This window comes from Erpetoichthys calabaricus, chromosome 4, assembly GCF_900747795.2.
Source record: "Erpetoichthys calabaricus chromosome 4, fErpCal1.3, whole genome shotgun sequence".
Classification (NCBI taxonomy): Eukaryota; Metazoa; Chordata; class Cladistia; order Polypteriformes; family Polypteridae; genus Erpetoichthys; species Erpetoichthys calabaricus.
The window spans coordinates 108,227,800-108,253,564 of record NC_041397.2 but is presented as its reverse complement, the minus strand read 5'-3'; the positions used below and the strand labels follow the sequence as shown (position 1 = coordinate 108,253,564).

General features: G+C 35.9%; 1 protein-coding gene and 1 long non-coding RNA gene across 2 annotated transcripts in view; both read left to right on the top strand.

Annotated features, from left to right (window-relative positions):
• Positions 1-19,905, top strand: part of LOC127527706 (uncharacterized) — a 120,907-nt gene extending 101,002 nt beyond the window's left edge. Inside the window, exon 2 of the long non-coding RNA XR_007934869.1 lies at positions 19,557-19,905. This is a non-coding gene — a long non-coding RNA (uncharacterized LOC127527706). The remainder of the gene's footprint in view (positions 1-19,556) is intronic.
• epsti1 (epithelial stromal interaction 1) overlaps positions 1-19,905 on the top strand; it is a 77,172-nt gene extending 57,267 nt beyond the window's left edge. The window contains exons 9-11 of the mRNA XM_051927293.1: positions 14,130-14,203; positions 15,726-15,904; positions 18,352-19,905. Of these exons, the coding sequence (XP_051783253.1) occupies positions 14,130-14,203; positions 15,726-15,904; positions 18,352-18,479 (381 nt within the window). The 3' untranslated portion in view covers positions 18,480-19,905. The remainder of the gene's footprint in view (positions 1-14,129; positions 14,204-15,725; positions 15,905-18,351) is intronic.
• Positions 19,906-25,765: the final 5,860 nt, after the last annotated feature.

The following is a 25,765-nucleotide window of genomic DNA, read 5'->3' as shown; positions in this document are numbered from 1 at the left end:
AATTGTGTTTTAAATCCACTCTTAGATAGGACTTCTATCACAGGGGGGTTGACATCTAACACTGCAAATATAATTACACAGTTTGTACTGACCACAACTTATCAGACCCCTAGAGGTTTCTAAACCAAAACTCAAGAACATATTCTTTCTACTCGCCAGTACATCATTGCTACTCAAGAATAGATTGTTTCTTTATAGATAATAATTTCTTGCCTACGATTAAATCTTGTAAGTACGATGCTATTGTTATTTCCGACCATGCACCTCTGATCTTGGAGCTAAAATCACTATGCCCCACACACTCACCTCGTCGATGGCGTCTTAACTCGCTTCTATTAGCAGACGAGAACTGTACAGAATTTATATCCAAACAAATCAGTTTCTTCCTAGAGACAAACACATCTTCAGAGGTCTCTGCAGGAATACTCTGGGAAACTCTAAAGGCCTTCTTAAGAGGACAGATTATTTCATATCTTCCCCACAGGAATAAATTAGAAACCAAGAAAATATCAGAACTAAAAAGCGAAATTACTAGAATAGATGAAGAACATGCCAGGCTTCCAAGTGAGGCTCTATATAGGAAAAGGCAGGCTCTGCATTCAGAACTCAACCTCTTGACAACTAAAGAAACTGAACAACTAATTTATAAATCCAAACATCATTACTATGAACACGGAGAGAAAGCTAATAAGCTTTTAGCTCAACAAATCCACAAGCAAGAAGTTCGCAATGCAATCCCAGTAATCACCAACACGAATAGAGACAAAATCATTGACCATAAAAATATAATGTACACATTTAGAGGCTACTATAAATCCTTATATTCTACTGAGTTTAAAGAAGACAACACACAATCTAATGCATTTCTGGATACATTACAGTTACCACAAATAGATACTTTTAGTGCGGAGGAACTGGATAAATCTCTGGCGCTATCAGAATTACTAGATGCTATAAAGTCACTTCAAGGCGGGAAAGCAGCAGGCCCTGATGGCTACCCTGCAGAATTTTATAAGAAATTCTCCGCTCAGCTAGCTCCCCTCCTATTAGCAACATTTACAGAAGCTAGAGACAATCAAATTCTACCTCAAACTTTTCGCCAAGCATTAATCACCGTCTTCCCTAAACAAAATAAGGACTTATTACAATGTGCATCATACAGACCAATTTCACTTCTGATTTGACTTCTAATGATGTTAAGATACTCTCAAAAATCATAGCTAGAAGGATGGAGAAAGTGCTGCCTTCGGTAATATTACAGGATCAAACTGGATTTATCAAGGGTCGACACTTATGCTCCAATCGTCGATGCCTGTTTAATGTAATATACTCACCAACAAAGTCAAACACCCCAGAAATATTATTATCATTGGATGCAGAAAAAGTATTTGAAATGATTGAATGGAAATACCTTTTCACTACCTTAGAGAAATTTGGGTTTGGCCCAAACATTTATGCATGGATCAAATTACTGTATACCAATCCAGAAGCTTCAGTTTGTATTAACAACATTTGTTCAGACTACTTTAAATTAGAACGTGGTACCAGACAAGGATGCCCCTTGTCACCACTGCTATTTGCAATCGCCATTGAACCACTGGCGGTTCACTGTCGAAATGCTGATCAGATAAATGGGATTATCAGAGAAGGACTTGAACAGAAAATTTCTTTATATGCAGATGATATGGTACTGTATATATCAGACCACAAAATTCTGTGCCTGCAGTCTTAACAGTACTTACAGAATTTCAAAAGATCTGTGGTCTCAGAATTAATTTGAATAAATGTGTACTCTTCCCAGTGAATTCTCAAGCACACAATATTAGATTGGACACCTTCCCTTTTATCATTGCAGATCAGTTTAAATACCTAGGGGTAAACATCACAAGTAAACACAAAGCTCTTTATCAACAACATTTCGCTGTCTGTGTGGAAAACATTAAGCAAGACTTGCATAGATGGTCAACCCTTCATCTCACTCTAGCTGGAAGAATTTATGTTGTAAAGATGAATATTCTTCCTAAGCTTCTTTTTTTATTTCAAAACATTCCAATATACATCAATAAATCATTTTTTAAGCAATTAGATTCAACAATAACCTCATTTATTTGGAATAAAAGAGCAGCCCTACAAAGACCTAAGGCAGAAGGTGGCATGGCTCTACCTAACCTTCAGTTTTATTACTGGGCAGCAAACATACAAGCTATAAAAACCTGGACACAAATAGATGAACATACACAGGCCTGGTCCGCAATAGAAGTAAAATCCTGCAGTACTTCTTTATATTCCCTGCTTTGTGCCCCAATAAATGCAAGGTATCATCAGTATACTAATAACCCAATTGTGCTTCACTCACTCAGAATATGGAACCAATGTAGAAAGCATTTTAAGATGGAGAAGCTTTTATCTGTGGCACCTCTGCAAGAGAACCACCTCTTTCAACCCTTGCAAACATATGCAGTTTTTAATGTCTGGAAAAGATTTGGGATTAAATTGCTCAGAGATCTTTATATAGACAACATCTTTGCATCCTACAAACAATTACATTCCAAATTTAACTTTCCAGCTACACATTTCTTTCACTATCTTCAAATTAGGAACTTTGTTAAACAGAACCTGCACGATTTTCCTCATCTTTCACCTTCGTCCACACTAGAAAAAATATTGCTCAATTTTAAGGACTTAGAACCATCTCTGCAATATATAAAATTATTTTACAGTCCCTCCCTTTCAAAGATGCAAGAGGAAAATGGGAAAAAAATCTCTTAATATATCAGAAAAGAAGTGGAAAACAGCAATGCAGAGACTTCACTCGAGCTCCATATGCGCGAAGCATACAATGATTGCAGCGTTCGCAGGTTGGATCTTGCCCTGGAAATATTTTGGACAGTTTTAGGAGTGACAGATGTGCTCGATATATAATTCTGAGTTGAATAAAGTCCCAGCCTCACTGGGTCACATGTTTTGGGCCTGCACCAAATTAACATTTTGAATTTTTGAATTTGGTGGTGACAGCTCGCCTTCCAGTCATAAAGAATTTCTAAGTTTTGTATTTATATGCTTGCAGATTGCATAAAAATCAGATATCTTTCAAGTGTTGTTTTTATGGCAACAGCTTGTCTTATTTTACAGTGCATTTTTTAGTTTTTTTCTTGTGGCAGTTTGCCTTCAGTTCACTGTACGGATTCCACCAGTGATCTAGTGCCTTTAGAAAGTTTGGTATTCAGTATTCTGTTTTTAACAAGGGCTTTGGCTCTAGTCATTTATTAGGATTTCTTGGTTAATGACCCTTGCAATTCCATGCTGTGATCATGATTAAGCCCTATGGTTAAAAAGACTAATTTTTGTACTTTGAATAGTTTATCTTTTGTTTTTGAATTCACTTCTCAGTGTTCAACAAAAAGAAATCTCATTTGTTCCTGAGATAAAAGCACTTCTTGAGGTCAGCTTCATAAAACCTCAATTTACCAAAAAAAGGGAAGATTGGTTTGGGATAGAGGGTGGGGAGACTGATTAAAAAAAAAGATGGGTGGTGGGCATCCATGGTACAGATTTTTAGGCTGTGTCTCTCATGACGGGCATAACAACTACAAAGAAAACCTCTTTGATTCCTTTAAATATTACACTAGACACAGGTGTTAGGCCTGATTGCTTTGAAGTAATTTTGAACTCAGTGTAGCTACGTCTTTTCCAGTTTCCCAAAATTGAGCTGTTACTGAGTTGGCAAGATGGGATCCAGCATGAGTCAAATGTGTAACAAAAGAAATTTCTCAGTCCAATAAAGTTTGTTTTAAAAATGTTTAGTGAAAATTCAAAGCAAAACACAAAAATAGAGAAAAAAGTTATTACACACACAAGATAAAGGCAAAAATGGAAAACACTTTTCTTCTACAAACTTAGCTTTTTCTTGTTAAACGTCAGTTACTTTCTGTGCTTAAAGGTTGTATTATTTCTCCATGGCAAACGTATATATGCTTTACGTATTACATTCAGCATGTTCCATACTTATGGCACATTCAGTATAGTCAATACAATATGTTACAGTTTGAAAACTGTTTGCCCTTCATGCCTTACCAACTGCAAGGCAAACTATGACTAATCTGTAGTCAGAGGGACAAGAAACAGTTAGAATATTCAATTTCAGTTTAGCTTGTGGGGGAATATACTGTAACAGAATCTCCCATAGACTCTGCATTAAATACATTTTAACAGAACAAAGAAAATATTTTCTATCAATTTAACATAACCTAAATAACTAACAATTGTGTCTTACTCCCAGGTATGCAAGTACATTTATTTCAAGTTTTGAAAGGTTGAAAAGTTCTAGATAACTATGTATTTATATTATTTATGATTCTGTTATGCATACAAGACAATCATTATACATTTTATACTAGATAAAGATTTTTAACCAAAACATACAGACAATTAAAACTTACAGTAGACAAAGACAGAGAGGCATGCAGGCAGACATGTAGGCGGGTCAGATAGATAGATAGATAGATAGATAGATAGATAGATAGATAGATAGATAGATAGATAGATAGATAGATAGATAGATAGATAGATAGATAGATAGATAGATAGATAGATAGATAGATAGATAGATAGATACTTTGTCTGTGCCCAATAGGAAGTTGAAACAGAAGCTCAAATGATAAAAAGTGATATTTAGCAAATGTTGTGTGTATCACTACATGTTAATAATATTTCAGAAATTAACAAAATGAAACCTAGCATAAACACAAATATGGACAAAATTCCGTACGTTTTACAGCCTAGGTTTCTTGCCTACATAGTTCCAATGAGAGGCCAGGATTTTCCAGCTGTTTATCAGCTATGACCTATGAAAGGTTACAAATTGGGAAGGGCTTGAGGTTTTTAAACCTTTCTTGTACCCAGAAAACGGTGCCAAGTAGCCAAGGTGTTTTATTTGATAGAAATAAAAAACATGAAGGAATATTCACACGGATAACGCAAAGTACCCAAATAAATTGAAGAGAAACACAACTCTGAAGCATTTCTGACCCCATCTAAATGAGTACTGAATTCCTGACTAGAGATGTAGGGTGCCTAAAATACTTGCTTACTGAAAATACCACACTAAATAGCTACTTTTTCTCCCATAACTCTTACAAATGCCTGGTCACTCTCTCTCTCTCCTACTAGCAGAGCGCTTGACCTTCTGTGCCTCTCAATTGTATAGTCAACTATAAAAAATTGAATGGAGCTTTTAAGCTCTGGCTAGGATGTGTTTATAAGACTAACTTTAATGGTTCTAGGTATTCCCTGCCTTCCTAAATATCAGCTTTTGCTTAAAGGGTTAGACAACCCTAAGTAGACTGGACACCACAAAATATAGCATGGAACCAAACATATTCTCATCATCTGGGTACCTTTGGAGCTCTTTACAAAATTAAGAGTTTCACGTTCCTCCACTGGTGATGGTTCATTTACATTGATACAGCTATAGTACATGAATTGCCATGCCAGTGCACTTTTTAACTGGGTACCTTACAGCCCATCTCTGGTTCTGTATTGTGATAAACTATCTGCAGACCCCCAATTTTGTCCACTGCTACAATACTCCCAGCTCTCTTAAACATTATTAGATGATTAATCTTACATACAGCTTTTTAATTTAATGCATATAGAATTATAAATCATGTAAGTTCTGTAAACATTTGCTAGACCATAGTTATACTGTATTTCTGGATAAGTCTGCATGTTCTCTTCATATTCATGTTGGTTGCCTACCATAATCTAAGGACGGGCTGTTGTTGGTTTATTCCAATAAGTGTATTGTATAAATTCAGAGTTACCTACAATGGACTGGTGTCTCAGAGAAGCTGGAATATGTTTTGCCTCTATACTATCTTGTACTGGTCAAAGAGGTTTCAGAAATAATTAATGGATGGACAATTTAGCTTTGGTGAGATTTTGTTCAATAGATTACATGCAATTAATTGCTATAATAGCTTTTTAGCAGGATTTCTATTTAGTACCTAACACACTATGACTGATGAAGCTAATACATGTTTTTTTTCTGGCTTCTAAATATATCAGCTCTTTAACTTGTCAGTTGTATTTTTTTTATTTTATATCACTGTGCACACAGTTGTATGGATGTAATAATATAGTGTCTGCAATCATGTCACTGCCTACAACTATAAGTAATGTACTGCATGACATCATACTTAAAAATGCCTAGCACTGTCTTAATTCAAGTAGGCTTAATGTGTCAAACAACCAGCCACTGTCTTAATAAGTCTGGGCTTGTTTTTTTTATACTCTCTGTGGCACGCAGACACGCTCATTACAGACATACCTTAAAAAGAAAGTAACTGGTACATAGTCTTTTTAATTAAAAGAATAATTATAATATAATTATTTGCTATTTATATGAATGTTTTAAGTCTTCTTGTGGAAAGATATTATTGTAGCTAAAAGTGGACAAATAACAAGGAATAATTAGGCAGCAAAAAAGATTTAGAAGACCTACAAAAGCTTCAGAAATCAGCAGACACTTAGAAAATAGCATGTTTATTTGAAAAAGTGCAGTATGTACAGCTAAAATGAACTTTAATTATAATTAGAAGGTGGCTGAGGATGACATGGGAGGCAAACTCTAAAACTGATGTTTAGGTCGGGACAATATTTTCATCCCCCATGCAATGTGCAGAGGCAAATGAAAATTCAAATTAAATTTAAGACTAGATAGTAAAAATCATTAATATGAATCAAGGGAATTTATGCTAAAATTTTATAATGAGCTAGTGAAACCACATCTTGAGTGTGCTGTTCAGGTTACTGCACTACAACATCACACATTGCAGTTCTAGGACTGGATCAACCTGAAATTAAGAGCATGTCCTGCTGAAACAGGCTAAGGAAATAAGTCACTATTGTCTTGAGCAAAGAAAGAAAGCAGTGTCTGGGCCTCATGCAATCATCAAAATACTCAAAGGCAATGGTAAAGTTGAGCAAGCACATTTCTGTTAATGATGATCTTGAAGGCACTGATGAACATTAGAAATACAAAAGTATTTAGGACAAAAATCAGAAATCATTGTCATGAATCAGCAGGTACCTTATTTGATTGTACTCATGGTGGGCCAAAGAGCACATGGCGGTATCCTAGCAAAATTCTGACTCTACGCCTCACCAGGGAGAACTCAACAAAGCTGGACTATGAAGCTTGAGCAAATTAAGGAGCAGAAAAAGTCATATTCAGAATATCAGGACAAAGAAAACTGGTAGGAGGAATGAAATACAAATTGTGGGATAAGTGGTAAGCAAAACATAAGCAGAAGGAACAAACAAGAAAAACATTATATTTTGGGAAAAACAGTTTAAAGAAAATTACAGATACAACATCTAGCAGTTTCAAGAAAAGGTTAGGATAAAGAACACACCTGCTGCAAATCTGTCCATTTTAAAGCAGGAGGGACATGCATTAAACACAGTGGGGTACCTGTGTGCACGTGATGACAAAGCACACATAACAATCACTGTAATAATGCTACATGTAATACAAAAGGCAGTAGGAATATACTAGTAGTGTACCATGAGTGATAAAAATAAGACAAACACATAAAACACCAGATAAATACTGGCAGCTATGAAAAGTCATATTGAGTTTTTAAGGACTGAATGTTTTTCTCTACTTTCTCATTGTGCTTATAAGATACCGCAGACCACATTTTACATAAAATATTAAACATCATGTTTTAGGTCAAAGAAAGATCTTTAATGCAAGACATAACTTCTTTTCATATTTCTTTTACTGCGGTGGGCTGGCGCCCTGCCCAGGGTTTGTTTCCTGCCTTGCGCCCTGTGTTGGCTGGGATTGGCTCCAGAAGACCCCCGTGACCCTGTAGTTAGGATATAGAGGGTTGGATAATGGATGGATGGATGGATGGATCCTTCTTTTATATTTTGCTGTAGTTTCATTTGTAGTAAAATAATTATAATGGCAATTTTTCTACAATCATTCGGATAATTTAATAGTTTGAACAACACAGCATAATATTTTATTTTACAATTTTCATTGTTTCGTTATATAATTTAACAGGTAAAGAGGTTGTGCCACAAAAGGCAGAAAAAACTCTTTTAAAATGTACTATTTATAGCTCAGAGCCTTCATTTTAGAAAACAGCTTTATTATAAAACATGTACAAACTGTTTCACTTTTATATCAGACATAATGTCAAAAGAAGATTTCCGTCATACTAATCAGACTACACATTGCAATCTGTGGCAAAGTTGGCATAACAATAAGGAATTTTTCTTCCATGACTGGTTTTTTGAACAGCTGTTTTTGTACGTGTGTTAAGTAATTTATGTATGATGAAACTGGAAGAGTTCCAGAATTTTAAAAACTTTTTGTTATAATTTTGTTCATGACACTAATGATTTCCACTGCTCCTTTTTCTAATGATCTGTCTAACATTGACTTAAAAATAATTAATGAGCATTAGTACTCAGGTATGAATTGCTATCTGTCTTCTCTGGCACACAGTTGACTACATTTACATATCCTTTTGACCTTGGCAGATCCTCTCCTGCCACAGTTATTGACATTACTGAACACTGCTTCCCATATAAGAATTGCTTTCTGCCTTCAACAAACAACTGTACAATAATAAATGAAAAAGCATCACACTTATAATCACTCACATTGCTTCACTACGCATGACTGAAGCAATGTCGGCACTCCAGTCATTTCAGTTAGGCAAAGAATGACTGTAAATTCATTTGAAATATTAACACAATGTTTTCACATACCATGGAATATGAAGTACACAACCATCATGAATATGATATGGGAAAAAGAGAATGTATGAAGTGGTACATAGTGGACAGAGTGATCATGCCGCAAAGAAGAGTGCAGCTGTGAATAGTGGCTCACTTGAAAAGTTTTCACAGACATGGTAGACCCGACAATGAATGCAAATGCAAGAATAAATGTTTAACTTTGTTTGAGAAAATGTAAGGACTTGAACATAATGTAGTACTTGAACATACTATAAATGAGGTACCTTTTATGTGAAAAAATATGATTTGAGTGCAGCTATATTGAAATGCTGTCACATGTATTGAATGACACACACAATCATACATATTGAATCACTTACATGGTTTGAGGACAAATGTGTACACACACAAAGAAAACAGAGGGCTTATTTTTACACATACATTGTCTGTGTCTGTTAAAACAAGTGAACAACATTCATTCACAGATTGCTTTGGCAACAATATGCCATTCCCAAGTATTCTCCTTTATGTAAAACGTAAAACATATGTAAAACTTATGCTGAATTTGCATTTTGTATAGTGACAGCTCTGCTGCTATATCAGACACCTGGCACACTTTGTGCAGAACTGCATAATGCATTAAAAGTAATGGCAGATATACCCATTGATGAGCAGTTGATCCTGATGGAAAGTTAATGGATTTTCATGCAGTGAAAGTCAAGCAAACCCATCAAGTCTGAAATCAAAGTTTGCATCACTGCTGATAAAAGTAACAAATATATACTAGATACTATTCTCTATTTGGAGAAAGATCACACTTGATTGCAAATGTTAATATGACTCAAGACTTTTTCACAGGCAATGTTAGTTAGAAAAGTCACTGCTGACAATATTTTCAAACCACTTTGCATGCTAAATTAGCTACTTGTAATGAATTATTATTATTATTATTATTACTTGCCAAAAAAAAAATGTAAGCCTGCTGTGTACTGACTGCAAACAAAATGAGACAGAAGATGATCAAGGAGACAGACACTAAAAAAGTGCAGATGCAGTTAAAGAGTGTGCACACAGCAAAACAAAAGTGAGTACAAAGCACTGCTCATACTGAAGAAATGATAGCAGACTGGTGATGTGGACAGTATTACACACAGTACATTATGCTGCCTGCTATTGACCTACATAATAAAAAATATGCAAGTAATTGTATACTTTTACAAACTTTATACAATACAATACAATACAATACAATTTATTTTTGTATAGCCCAAAATTGCACAAGAAGTGCCGCAATGGGCTTTAACAGGCCCTGCCTGTTGACAGCCTCCCAGCCTTGCTCTCTAAGAAGACAAGGAAAAACTCCCATAAAAACCCTTGTAGGGAAAAAATGGAAGAAAACCTTGGGAAAGGCAGTTCAAAGAGACCCCTTTCCAGGTAGGTTGGGCATGCAGTGGGTGTCAAAAAAGAAGGGGGTCAATACAATACAATACACAGAACATTACGAAATCCTCAATACAGTATAAAAATAAAAATTTTACAGGTATGGAACAGAATTTAACAGTAGATGATATCACCTAATATGATTTGGATTTGTTTAGAGTCCTGGAGACCTCAGCCATCAAGCTGCCTCACCCATTTGGCCATTCCACAGCTGAAACAGTGCTGAGCCAGCCAATCCAATGAAAGAACCCCTCTACCCCATGATTCCTGCCATCCTCCATCAGGGATGACTTTACCTTAGGCAGGCAAAACAACTTGGCAGGTGGGCCATGGCACATATAGAAAAATATTGTTTGATCTAATATAATATTTTATACTTCCAGCTGATTGAAAAGTGTCATTTTGCTTTTTATGATTAAATATTTAAGAGGTTTTATGAGGCTTTCCAAAGTTGCTCCTGTCACAGCATCCCTTTGGGTCCTTCTCACGCTAGGTAGAAGGAAGCAGTGTAAAAATGGAGAATACAAACACAATAATACAAAAAGAAAAGTATGCAAAGTGTGACCATAAAAAATTAGGTTCTACTTTATGTATTATTTTAGCTAAGTGTGTTGTTTTGCTTTTCACTAAAAAATATTGAAGCAGTTTTCTGCAATGCCCCCCAGCGAGACACAGGACTGTGGCGGAGAAAGTACCTAAAAACAGTGCACTCAGGCTTGAGAAGATCCTGCATACAGCAACAGAAACATAAAAAACAAGAATAGAGACTCACAGGACAGATAATGCAGCCAATCAATCGATCGATAAATAAATAAACTTAACAAGTACAGTAGTTGAAAGCACTGAATTGCCTTATCATAGTGGGCAGACAAGACCCCCAGAGGTATTGTTCAACCTGTTTTGGATTTATTTATGTAATAGATTTTAACCTTCATCAGTGACACTGTTTTTGTGGAGTATTTATTGACTTATTTATTTAAAGTCATTTTGCACTGCACATTGGACACTTTATTGTATTGTAAAGAAAAGCACTGTTTGCATGTTTGCACCTACCTCTGTTGTGTATCCTCATTACCCAGTTCATACTTGAACACGACTACTGACAAATGAAAGTTTTTTTTATTTTCTTGAATTGAAAATGTTTTAATTTAAAGTGAAAATATATGCAAATGATATATGCTGTATGCCAAAAAATTTTACTTTTATATCCACTCTGTATTGGGCCATTTGTGGCTTTTGGGGTTACTGCAATAGAGATGCCTTTTTAGGATGTCGAGCTGATGAGCCATTAGTTGAAAAAAGGATTAAGATGCCACTTGGCAAAGCCTTGACAGTTGAGTTCTAACAAATGCTTGGTAGTTCAAGTGTTAAGGGTAGTGGAATAAAGTGTGTGATATACAGTAATATTTTGGGAACTTTACAGCCCAAATTGATGTTGTTTTGTAAAAAGATGTTCAATGCTAGACTAAATAGCTCGTTCTTGTTGTCACTGTTGAAATGATCATGGAAAGAGAAACGTCCAAAATAAAATACCTCACTATATAAGCCAAGATGTTATTGAAGACATTTATTGGTGAAAGTGGATTTCCCCAATTTGATAAAGTATTATATGTGTTATAATTAGCAATCTCCAAATATTCCAGATCCAGATTTATAAAGAATAAGTTGAGTATGGTCTTTGTGACAAAAAACAACCTGAAGACTCCTTACCTCACAGGTGGTGCAGTGGTAGTGCTGCTGCTTTGCAGTAAGGAGACTGTGGAAGATTGTGGGTTCGCTTCCCGGTTCCTCCCTATGTGGATAGCGCTTTGAGTACTGAGAAAAGCGCTATATAAATGTAATGAATTATTATTATTATTATTAGCCGTTTTACTATATTCATGAACTTGGAGAGGCAACCGCTAACTCTTAAGAATTACCCAGGGCAGAGGACGTGGACCCACCTGTGCCTGCTGCCCCACTGGCTTTTGTGAGAAGACACTAGTGATACCATATCTTAGCCATATCACTGGCTTATGAGTCCTATTCATCTTTGTTTTTAGTGAAAACTTCAAGCCTTTTTTATGCATTTCTCCTTATGACAATTTCCTTAAAATGTGTTTACATACTGTATACTCAATGAATAATACTTCTTTTATAAAAAAAGAACAAAGTAGCATTTGTTACTTTTTTTGCATATAATAGTATGTAAACCAATGTATGAGTGATGTATGTCTTTTTTATCAAAAATAATTAGTAAAGTTCAGTTTTGTGCTCTGCGTGCCTCTTTTTGTGTTCAGCATTTGAAAAAAAAAAAGTTTTTTCTTTTAACGGCTCACATATTTTTCACTTTTCTGGCACTTAAATTCCAATGACAGAGGTTTTACCTTACATGTAAATTATACCTTAGACTCATATCCTATGATTAGTTAATATGAAAATTGCTCGTTTTGTGCCTAGAAACATACAATATTTCTTGAAACACTTTTTAATTGAAAATATTAAACAAATTGATTCATTTTTGCCTTGTGTATTACTGTAACAAAATAGCCAGCCTGGTTTTTAGAAAGGAAAAACAATCTGCTGCTTTGGAGTTCACACTGTACTGTACTCTATATTAACGTATCTTTTTCTGTTTTTACTTGTTGACAGCAAAATGTTTCTAGTAATGTATATATTCTCTTTACTTTCTTTTCATCTCCATTGAGGATTCATGAAAGATATGCTATTATAATAATGACCAAAAGCATCTACTGCATACAGACAAGCATTCATGACCAGTTGACAAAAATTATGTATGTATGTATGTAGTGTAAGAGCTACCCAGGCCACAGACAGACACGACACCACAATGTCCAAACACACACACGTTTATTCTCCTATTTACAATAACTATTTACAGTGGTTGCTCAGTCCTTGGTCCTTCGGCTGCCTCCACTCCTCTCTCGCAAGCTCTGTCCACTTCCACCTGACTCCGGCTCCCCGAATGGAGTAAAGCGGCCCCTTTTATAATGCCCCGGATGTGCTCCAGGTGTCTGAACTTCCGGCAGCGCTCCCCAGTGTGGTGGAAGCACTGCCCTTGTACCTGAAAGCACTCCGGGCGTACACCATCCTTGGTCTGTTAGCACTTCCTGGTGTACTGGAAGCTGTCCCCTAGGGATCAAGGACCGTCCAGGTGCCCAGGGAAGAGAAGCGCCGCTCTCCCGGTCCCTCCTACCTCCAGGCGTCCCAGTGGGGCAGGGTTCCTGGCCGTCTATCACAGTGGTTATACAGCAATACAGTTAATTGGTTTTGCTGCCCTGTAGAGGTGGAAACTTGGTTCAGTTTTTAACACGTGTCACTATTGTCACTGACTGTGTGGAGTTTGGATGTTCTCATTGACTCCATATGTTTTTTGCCTATACTGTATGTTAAGATTTTTGGATTAGGTTATTATTAACTCTAAATCTGCAATGTGTGAGTTGCACAAGTGAGTATGGCATATAATGAAGTGGTGTCCCGTCTAGATTAATCTTCAGATCCCACTGCTTCAGAGCATATTAGAAAATGGTTAGCAATAGATGTTAAAACTGAATTATTAAACCTTTAGTAAGGCTTTAAGCTATGACCACACAAATGTGCGGCACTTATAACCAATAAGCACTTGACTATGGTCAATGTTTGACATTTCATAGGTATAAATGATCATTAGGTCATAATTTGGAATGTCTTTTGCAGAAATCTGTGTACTTGAGTTTAACTTCCACATTAGAAGCTTTTACTCATGTTTCTTATATGAGGTTAAAAATATGTATTCTCCGCTATCTGAAAGAAAAACTTGCTTTCAAAAGGCAATTGCCAATTATCATGTTGGCAAGATATTACAGTCAACTACACACAGAGGTGGGAATGGTTTTCAAATGAATGGACTAAGGTGGCACTGTTACAGTACTCTCATTGTATGCTTTATTTAGGCTGAACTGCTTGAACTAAAACAAAGACAAGAAGAAGACAAAAGAAGGGGAGAGCTAAATAATGAACGCCGGCAGTAAGTGTTATCATTGTAATGTCTACCGATCATAGCCAAAAATGATGAGGTGGGTTGGTTTATTTTTGGGTTTGGTGATTCTATAAGCTGTGCTCTGTATGACCCTTCAATTTTTCCATCCTAACTGTGTACCTGTAGCCGTGCTTCTTTGGTGCTTCCAAAATTGCACAGCTACTGAGATAGCATGGACAGAAACAGTGAGAATGGTGAGTAACACAGAAAATACTAGTATCCAAGAAACTTAAGTTTTCAAACTATTAGTAAAATTTCAAAGCAAAATCAAATCACAAGATTTGAGATAAAAGTTCATCACACAGCTTATCTTTGGCATTTCAGTTTCAGGCTTGTACTGTATATCTATGTTTCAGTATGTTACTATGCATCAGTTTCATTCCGTTATGTTCCATTACCTTACGGTTGGAAAACTGCATACCCTTACAATTTACATGTTAGCTTGTAGATGGTAAGAAAGAACTTTCCATTATCTATTTAACTTTGCATTCTATGTTGCTTTGAAAAATCAAACATTTCATCATAAATAAGTCAATATTTCAATAACTGCACTTTAACATTAACTTTCTCAGAATGTCTCTTTCGCTGCCAGTTTCTTCAATCTTTATTTGAATGCTTTTACAAGTTTGTTGGACCAGACACATTCCTCTCTTCTATGAATCTGGTTAACAGTATGCAGTTGTGTCTGCATCTCTACACATTTAGATGTATTCAATTAAGATTGTGGCCCGGGGGATCGTGCCTTCTTTCAGATGCAGAGGAAAAAGCCAAAGATTTCGTTTTACATAATAACTAACAAATTTTTCATGACTATGTATATTTGTAACTTACAGTACAGTGGAACGAAGAATGCATTTGCATTCTGTGAAGATTATAACAGAATGATCACTACAGAATCAGCGAAGTGACTTAGCAATTAAATGATCCTGATTATTCAGAAAGATTTCTAGCATTGTGGTTATACCTTCTTTAGCATGGAATCAGCCAAGCTAGTGGAAAAGCAGAAGCAAATTGATTTACTATTTCCAATACTAAGTTAAGAATAAAGGAGAAAAGGCTGTGTTTTGTTTCTGACAAGTTTTCACCGTAAGCTTAGAATCATCAGTGAGACATATCCCATTGTTATGTGTGTTAAACAATTAAAGAAACCTTACTTTAAGCAGAAATCAGTGAGGTGGCAACGCAGTACATGAGATTTTAGCACTTCAGCCCCACAATGAGGGAATCGTGGGATTAAATCCCAGTCTATTTCCATTTTTGCACCAGTTATCTTTCCCACATGTCAATCATGGTCAATTGCCAACCCTTAATTGGCCAGCTGTGAGTGTGCGTTAGTGTGTGAGTGTACCCCACAGGGGGCTTAGTGCCTCACTCAGGGTTAGTTCCCTCTTTTTGGCCAAGTGTCATTGCGATGGCTTTAGATCCAGCAACCCTCAACTGGATTAAGTGGGTTCGAAAGTAGATGGATGGATAAAATAACAAACTAACTTTATGCGCCTGTTCTGTTTAGAGTTAATGCAGCATTTCTGGACCGACTTCAAGGCATCAGACAACCATGTATAATGGAGCAGCCTCTTCCTGTTGTTTTCAAAGACGAAACAAACTTTTGTGTTGCTGGACCACAGGATGCCCCTGGAATTTCAGAAAATAGACAGCTAAAGAATGAAATTGAAGGAGGAGAAGAATATGGTAGGTTATTTTTAAATGAAGCAAACATATATCTTGCCTTTGATAATTACAGTTGTTTAGTCTGTTTTATATCAAAGCCCACACTAATTGTTTCCACAATCTATTCAAAACTAGAAAGATTTCCATAATATTGCACCCATTTATGTAAGTTAAGGCCTGTGTTGTTGGGTAAGGGGATTTTTCCTTATATGTGAAATAACAGGCAGTGTCTGATATTTCCTTAGGGGCCTTTAGATTAAGGCTGCTCTCAAGACACGGCTGGTAAATTCTTGACCTAGACCTTCAGAAATTTTCCACTTCATTTTATTCTTTAATAACTAAAAATCACAAAAGTCTTTATTGTTTTAACTTTCACAAAGAGCAGTCTGATAAATTCCCAGTGGATACTGCAGCATCTCAAGGTCTGTACTGTAAAAAGAGCTGTAGCTTCAGCAGAGAGTGATGTGCATGAAGAATTCCCTACTAAGTGTAATATCAGTAGGTTTCTTCTTTGGCTTTTGCCTTTTCAGTTTTGAACAGCTGTTTAATTTGTATTTTGTTTCCGATAAAAATAATATATGAAATATACAGTACAAGAGGTGTCAGGTGATGTATAATTCTGCTGTGTTATAGATCTACTGTCCTAGGTCTGAATTCTTCATCTATTCACAATCTGTGAGGAGTTTGTGCATTCTCCCCTTGTACCCAATTATGTATGCAAGCTCATTTGTGGAAATATCAGTAAAATGCCTAATACCTTATTACTGAAATCATAGTGGAGCAATATTTCTCCTTAATAACACAATGCACGAATAATTTAAACTAAAATGAACCATGGGTATGTGCAGTATGTTGACCTTATGCTTAAACTTCCAACCTTGTTTGATAATAACACAGCACCTCATAAAGTTGTAAAAGGCAAAACGATGGCATTAAAAGCTACCAATAACAGCTGATTATACCCTCAGCAGAGTTGTGCTGCGTTTGCCGAGGGATTGCTAAGAATGTCACTTCCTCCTCCCAGTAGCTGTACTACAGTACTGAGGTGGCATGGCTGAAAGGCATAATGGGAATTATAAACAGCAGGTTCTTCATCCCCTCAGCTTCCTATCTAACTGCTTACTACGCAGCTCAGTGTGCTGCTTACACTTAGTGACTTTGCTCAAGAATTGCTAAAATATGTCACCCAACCTCCCAGCAGCTACACTCCCTAAGGTGGCAAGGCTCAGATTTAGGATGTATTCAGGATAATGGAAACTACAAACAACAGGTTCTGCTGCTTAGCTAACAGCCAGCTGCCATTCAAGCTGCTGTGACTGAGCTTACTATGCATGCATACTGTGTCGCATAAAGTGACACGTGCACAAAAGAACAAAATCATTGAAAATAGTGAAAAATTCAGTAGTGTACAGCACTATTCCTCACTGGTAGTGATGGCTGCTACTTATTCATCTGTATCAAAACTAGTTTGCCTAGTTCAGAGTAAAAAGTGCTAGTCGGTACGCCATAATTAATTGAAATGCAGTTGTAAAGGAAAATGTTGGAGTTTTATATGCTTGTTTGTATAATATACTGTACATAAACAAACATATTACACACACAATACAGCAATTCCCAGTCTGTGTGGGAATTGTTATAAATCAGACTTACAAGAAAAAAATCCAAGTAAACAATTCATTTTAGGAGATAGTAGTAGCCTTAGTCATTATCAGGTTTATTAAATAGTTTACAAGATTCCCCTTTGTCCATATCAGTTTTCTCTGTTCACTTAATGTCCTCCATTTCAAAACTGGTATAGTATGGGTAAGGAAGGGGTGACACAGTAGTACATTGACTAATACTTCATGATTTTTTTAAAAACGTCACAATACCACTATTGCATTTAAAGTGACAATTTACTTTAGTTCAATAAACAAACAACTTATTAGACTGGTTGGTTTCATTTCCTGCACTGGTGGCACTGCAGCATTGTAGGTAGCCCTCCTGCCTCACAAAATCAGTGTTCTGGGCTCCAATCCCATAACTGGTCACTGTCTGTATGGAATCTGCACATTCATCCCATGTCTTCATGCATTATTCTGTGACTGTGACGGTTTTCCTCCCACATTCTGCAGACAATTGTGATGGGTGAATTGGTGACTATAAACTAACCCTGTATAGGAGTGTGCTGGATTGGGACTTGTAATGGACTAGCTCCCCACATGCAGAGATAAGCTCTGGCTCCTCGCACCTCTGAACTGAGCTAAGCTATGTACATTGTTTGTGGAAGTAAATGCTGTACATTTATTCAAACACTGAATAATAATATTGCTAAATCTTTTGCAATTTCAAATTAATATTTGGTTTCTTTTAATAACTACTTGTAAAATTCATCCAAATAATATTTCCCTGAAACCAATGTGTCAAATATATATGTCACTTTAAATAAAGATGACTGCCTAAATTTTTTTTTTTTCCTTTCTTTGTAGAAACAGACAATGCCTGGGTTGTGATGAAGCTCCTGACTGACTTTCCCTTTTGTGAGAGAGCTTTCTTAGAGGAAATTGTGACTCAGTGTAATGGAGACTATCAGCAAGCCTTTCAACTACTCAGTTAAAAAGAGAGGCTTGGATTGCCTTTGAAACTGAGTCTGAACTCAGTAAAATAAGTAGATTATTTAGGAAAAAAATATTGAACTTGAGCTGGGAGAGCTTTTTGTTGTTTCTGCTGCATTGGGAGGATGGGATAATAGGCTGCTTGCGCTTATCAACACATTTACAACACAAAAGACGCTGACAGAGAGGTGCGAACGGATTTAAGGATTTAACGGGTATTTTTGATTCCTCCCTTTCTTATTCTGCCCACATAAATCACATTAAGAAACATTCTTACTTTCATCTCCGTAACATATTAAGTGTTCGCTCCTTCCTCTCCTTTTCTAACGCTGAGAAACTTGCCCATGCTTTTATCACATCCCACATCGATTATTGTAATTCCCTACTGGCAGGTGTCCCTTCTAATCTATATCACAGCTCCAGCTTATTCAAAACTCGGCTGCAAGAGTCCTTACACAGACCAGCAGCAGCAAGCACATAACACCCATCCTGCTTCGCCTTCACTGGCTCGTTGTGTCTTACAGAATTGAATATAAAATTCTACTAATAACCTACAAAGCCTTAAACGACCTTGCACCAAACTACATCAGTGACCTTCTCCATCACTATGTGCCTGTCCGCCCACTATGGTCCTCTGATTCTGGTAATCTTGTTTTACCCCACACTAATCTACACTCCATGGGTGACAGGGCCTTCAGCTGTATAGCGCCCAGACTCTGAAATGACCTACCGAAATTAATTAGATCAGCTGACTCCATTAATTCATTTAAAAAAACAAATCAAAACTCATCTGTTCAGGAAGGCTTTTAGCTCTACCTGATTTTTTTACCCTTCTCTCAGTTTACCTCTATGTCAAGTTGCTCATGTAACCTGTGTGTGTTTGCTAGACCATCAATTATGTTGTCTATTAGGCTTTTTTTCTCTAAATTTACTCTAAATCTTACTCTTCTTTATTTATTTATCTGGTTTAGTACAATGCTATATACTGTATACCCTGCCATTCTTTCTTAAACTCTGTAAAGTGCCTTGAGCATGGGAAAGGCACTATATAAATAAAATGTATTATTATTATTATTAAGGTGGGCAGGGTTTATGAGTTTTTTTCGTAGGCTTTGGTAATTCTAATTTTAAATATGATAGTTTCAAATGCACACTATTTCATTTAGAAATGCCTGGAATGAATGTGCAATATTTGAATTCTAATAAAAGCATCTTTAATTTACCCACAGATCAATGGCAGCATTGATTCTAAATTAACATTTTCAGTTTTTTGGTTAATATATTGTTTGTCCAGTAATAAAAAATCAAATACCACTGAAAACGTTCCCACACTTCTTCCAAAGGGTTGTCTAATAAGTAATAATCCTGTATCTCTGATTTCATGCAACTGACTGCACTGTCTGTAGCTGATTAAACCTAATTATTATTCTTGCTGATTCTTTGTTATTTTGAATGGGAGATGATTGTGTTATAATAATAATGAATAAGATATCTTGCAACACCCAGATTAATATAAGGCTATATTTTCTTAATAGATTTGATACTTAGCAGTTAAAACTTTTTTTTATTAATTTTATTTTAATCAAATAATATTCCATGCAATCAAGTGAAACTTAACAAACCGAAATTCAGCCTGAATCCAAGGGAAAGACAGGAGAGTCAACAACCAGAGCAAATCTTAAAAGCAGCAAGGAAGTAAGAGTATCCCTCTACCTGATACAGATGCTTATTCAAAAATGTTATTGATTAGATCCTGCCATATTTTAAAAAAGTTTTGAACAGATCATCTAAGTGGGAATATGATTTTTTTTTCCAAATTCAAATATTACAGAACAACAGTTACCCACTGACTTAAAAAAAGGTGGATCAGATTTTTCTGATTGAGCAAGATAAGTAGTGAGGTAAAGGCGATTACAATTTGTTTGTCCTTCTCCATTTTAAGCCCATCTGGAAGCACACCAAACACAGCTGTCAGTGGGTTAGGAGTGATTGTGCTACCAAGACTGTCTAATAGGCATTTAACGATTTTTGTCCTAAATTATCTTAATTTGGTACAAGCCCAAAACATTTGGCCCAGTGAGGCTAGAGCTACATTACAGCATTCACAGGTTGAATCTTGTCCTGGATACATTTTGGACAATTTTAAACAAGATAAATGTGCTCGATAAAAGATTTTAAGTTGATTGGTTGAATGCTTTTCACATATGGAGCTAGAGTGTACTCTATTCATGGCTCTGCTCCACTTCTTTTTGAAATATTAAGCTCTTTTCCCCAATATACCCTGGAAGCTTTAAAAGGAAGGGACTTTAAAATGGTTTTATATATTATAGAAATGCTGTCTGAGTCTTCAAGACTGATCAGTATTTCTTCTGGAATAGAAATAGGTGGGAGGTGGGGAAAATTGGGGAGGTTCATTTTTATCAATGTTTCTAATTTGAAAGTAGTAGAAAATTGTGTTGATGAGAAGTTAAATTTAAACTTAATTGCTCATAGGATGCAAAGACATTATCTGTGTACAATTCTCTAAATGTTTTAATGTCAGACATTTTCTAAACATTAAATACTGTGTATGTTTAAGAGGGTAGAAAGAGGTGTTATGTTGTAGTGCAACAGATAAAAGTGTCACTATCTTAAGTGTTTCTTACATTGGTTCCATATTCTGAGTGAATTAAGGGCAATTGGATTATTAGTGTATTGAAGATAATTTGTATTTACTGAAGCACAAAACTGGGAATTTAAAGAAATACTGCAAGATTTTAATTTGATTGCAGACTAGGCTTGTATATATTCATCAATTTGTGTCGAATGTCCAGGTCTTATGGCTTGTATATTTGCCATAAAATTGTAAGTTAGGTAGTGCCATGCCCCCTTATGCTTTAGGTCATTGTAGAATCGCCCTTTGGATGCATGGATGTTTCTTATTCCAAATAAATTAAGTTATGATTGAATCTAATTTCTTGAAAATGATTTTTAATGTATAGGGGGATGCTTTGAAATAGAAAAAGAAGCTTGGGAAGGATGTTAATCTTGAAAGTGTTGATTCTCCCTGCTAATGTGACCATCTATTCACATCTTTTTTACTTTTTCTTATACAGACAGCAAAATTTTGATGAAAAAGAGCTTTAAATTTATTTGTGATAGTAACCCCTAAGTATTTAAACTGATCTGCAAAGGTAAATGGGGAGGTTTTCAGTCTAATATTGTATGCTAGAGAGTTCGCTGGAAAAGCACACTTTTATTCAAATTAATTTTGAGTCCAGACATCTTTCGAAAATCTGCTAGTGCTTTTAGGACTGCTGGTCTCTGAGACTGAACAGTGAACTTTTTTGAGCTGGAATATCAAAGGTCTCTAATAAGAAAAAAATATTTCTCGCCTAACAGGTCTAAATGCCAAAACATTATTTTTATAGGAGATTCACTTAATAATTAAGAACCAGTTTCAGATGCAAACAGATTGGATAGGCCAAATTCTTCATTCTAGCTATACAAAGAAAACTAGGGATGTGGGAAGCTTAATACACATTTGTAGTATCAGAAGTAGTGTCTGATCCTGAAGGGTGATATGTCATGGTGATAGGTAATTTATTTAACACTAGAGTGATTTTGATAAATATCTCTGCACATAATGTGGATGATACAGATTTCATCCAAAATGTGATCACTCATAAAATTATAATGGCCTGAGGCATTAATTTGGTTTTAAATCCAGACCTGGGCAGGTCTTCAGCTACAGTAGTGGTAATATCTAATAATGTGAATATAATTACATGGTTTGTAATGGATCAGAACTTATCAGACCAATGCAGATTTTTAAACCCGAATTTAAGAGTATACTCCTTCTTCTCACCAGTACATCACTGTTATTCAAGAATTTATTATTTCTTCATAGATAATCATTTTTTTCCTACCATCAAATCGTGCAAGTACAACACTATTGTTATCTCTAACCATGCCCCTCTGATCATGGAGCTTAAAACACTATGCCCTGCACACTCATCTCGTAGCTGGCATCTTAACCCCCATTTCATTAGCTCATAAGAACTGTACAGAATTTATATCCATGCAAATTGATTATTTTCTAATGCATCCTCAGAGGTCTTTGCAGGAATACTCTGGGAAACTGAATGCATTTTTAGAGGACAGATTATTTCATACCTTTCTCAAAAAGTAAATGGAAAAAAAGAAGGCGTCATTGTTAATCAGTGAAATTACCAGAATAGATCAAGATTACGCCAGGTCTCCAAGTGAGGCACTTTATAGACAGTTTTTTCAATCAGAACTTAATTTCTTGACAGCTAAAGAAACAGAACAACACATTTTTAAATCGCAACATCGTTATTATGAACACGGAGAGAAGGCTAATAAATACAGAAGCAGGAAGTCCGCAATGCAATACCAGTAATTACCAGCACAGACAGAGGTAAAAACATTCACAATAAAAATATAACCTACACATTTAGAGAGTAATATACGTTCTTATATTCTACTTGGTTTAAAGAAGCTAAGACACAAGCTAATCAGTTTTTGGTGTATTACAGATGCAACAGCTAGATACTCTAAGTGCAGAGGAACTGGATAAACCTCTGACACTCTCAGAATTACTAGAAGCTATAAACTCACTTCAAAGTGGAAAAACAACAGGCTCTGGTGGCTACCCAGTAGAATGTTATTAAAAAAATTCAAATAAATGATCTCTACTCTTGTTCGCAATGTTTATAGAAGCTAGTGACAACAAAATTCTACCTCAAACTTTTTGCCAAACATTAATTACTGTCTTTTCTAAGAAAAATAAGAACTTACTAAAATGTGCATCATACAGACCAATCTCACTTCCCAATAATGATGTTAAGATAATCTCCAAAGTTTTAGCTAGAAGGACTGAGAAAGTGCTTCCTTTGGTAATATCACAAGACCTAACCGGATTTATTTAAAATAGACATTTAGTTTGTAATCTCTGACGCTTGTTCAATATAATATATTTACGCATTAAATCTAACTCTCCAGATATTTTATTAAGCGTCTTGAGCATGGTTGCTATATAAATAAAATGTATTATTATTATTATTATTATTATTATCTTTGGATGCAGAAAAGGCATTTGATATGGTTGAATGGGACTACATCTACACCACATTGCACAAATTTGGATTCAGCCCATACATATGTGCATGGATTAAACTCCTTTATACCAGTCCAGAAGCTTCAGTTTGTATTAACAACATTATTTCAGACTATTTCCAACTAGAACGTGGTACTCGACAAGGATGCCCATCATCACCATTGCTCTTTGCAATTTGTGTTGCATGCCTAAAGCTGAAGGATACTGCCTCTTAATGCAGGTGCCCTGCAGCTATGTGTCTGTTATCACCACTATTTAAATTCTACAAACAGATTCTGTAAAAATAATAAAGGTAACTGATATGACAATTTTACTGGCAAAAAGGTATGTTAGAAAGGAAGAAAAGCAATTAAGTACTGATTGTGGACCCTAAGAGAACACTCCTACTGTCTTTGGGAAACAATGACCCTATTCTATTATTAAAATTGTTTTGACCTTTTCTTTATTATGTTATATAAAAATATCTCTGTCCTGGACAGGACTTTCCTTTGTGTATTCACTGTACTTACTCAGGCCTATAGTTAATGCCTTAAAGGTCTTATTGGGCCCATGCCACCCTGCTAAGCCTCTGTTCTCTATTATATCTAATAAACATAGTTCTATAAAGACTAGGCTTAACACATTTCAATACAGTACCCAAAAATTATGAGATAACTAAAAGCACAGGCAGTTCAGTGTTAGCACTGAATGAGGTTTATAGCTGTAATATTAATGACTGATAACTTGCATGGTGGGAATCGACATGCACATTGGGAAACCAAAGCCCCGACACAACTAGGCTAGAGCTGCTAAACCAGGCCAATGAGGTAGTGACCACCACTGCATTTTCCCAGTTGGACTATAAGAGTGGTCAATTCAATAAGCAACGTCGAGAGGAAGTGGTTCTCTTTGAAGAAAAAAAGTATGCCGCAAGGGAAAGGGATCTGGTGTTATAATAGCAGACCAAATGGACAACCCATGTATCAAATAAAAAACACAAGGTCTATCAATGAGTACCAATGTACTAAGTACCAAAGAGGCTTCAAAGCTAGGAGATTTTTAATGAAGTAATCACTGCAAGATCCTAAATATAGCCATACTATTTAGTCCTAATGAAGATGCTGTGGTAGACATTATATACACACTTCTGGATGGACAACTGACTTTTGTGTCTACAACTTTTCACACTAAAATGACTCTACAATGACTCTAAACATACCAGTAAATCCACCATGAAATGGCTGAAAAAAATGGATACTTCTGGAATAGCCATGTGAAAGCACAGATCTGAATCCCATTAAGATGCTGATTTGAAATGGACTTTGCACAAAGACAACACTGAAACATCACACAGCTAAAAGAATTCCTCACGGAGAAGTGGAATAAAAGAATGGCTGCCCTTTGAATTCCTTCTTGAATTCCTTACTGATTCCCACTGGCTATGGATCCTGAATGGATCTATAAAGAATTTATAATGTTATATTTCCTTTTAAGAAAAATGAGAATGTCTACAACAACAAAAACATTTATTTATATAGCACATTTTCATACAAATAATGTAGCTCAAAGTGGTTTACATGATGAAGAAAGAGAAAAAAAAAGACAAAATAAGAATTAAAATAAGAGAACACTAATTAACATAGAATAAAAGTAAGGTCCGATGGCCAGAGAGGACAGAAAAAACAAAAAAACTCCAGATGGCTGGAGAAAAAATAAAATCCGCAGGGGTTCCAGGTCAGGAGACCGCCCAGCCACCTCTAGGCATTCTACCTAACACTCTGCATGAAGCTGACACCACTCCACTGTGATGATATTCCTGTAGTTGCTCACTGGCTCCATTCATATTAGGAACCAGAAAAGCAAGCATTGGGAATGTGACTTCATTCTCTCCCTCCACCATGCCAGAGGACTGCTACTGAGAACAATGCAATATCTACAACTGTAAAATTCCACATTGCTATAATCTACCCCTGTTTCTGATTAAGTACAAGTGAAAGGTGTACCAATATCTTCTCACCTCTGCAGCTTGTGAGGGCTGCACTTACTGCTTCTCCCAAAAGTATGCCAGCATATTATGACAAATGTTCCAACACCATGAAAAGTTTGTGCTTTAGCAGTCCCAAAAGAATTTGATTTGAAAACAAATCTGAGGATGTAGTGGAACATCTATGATGTGACTTACTGTACTTT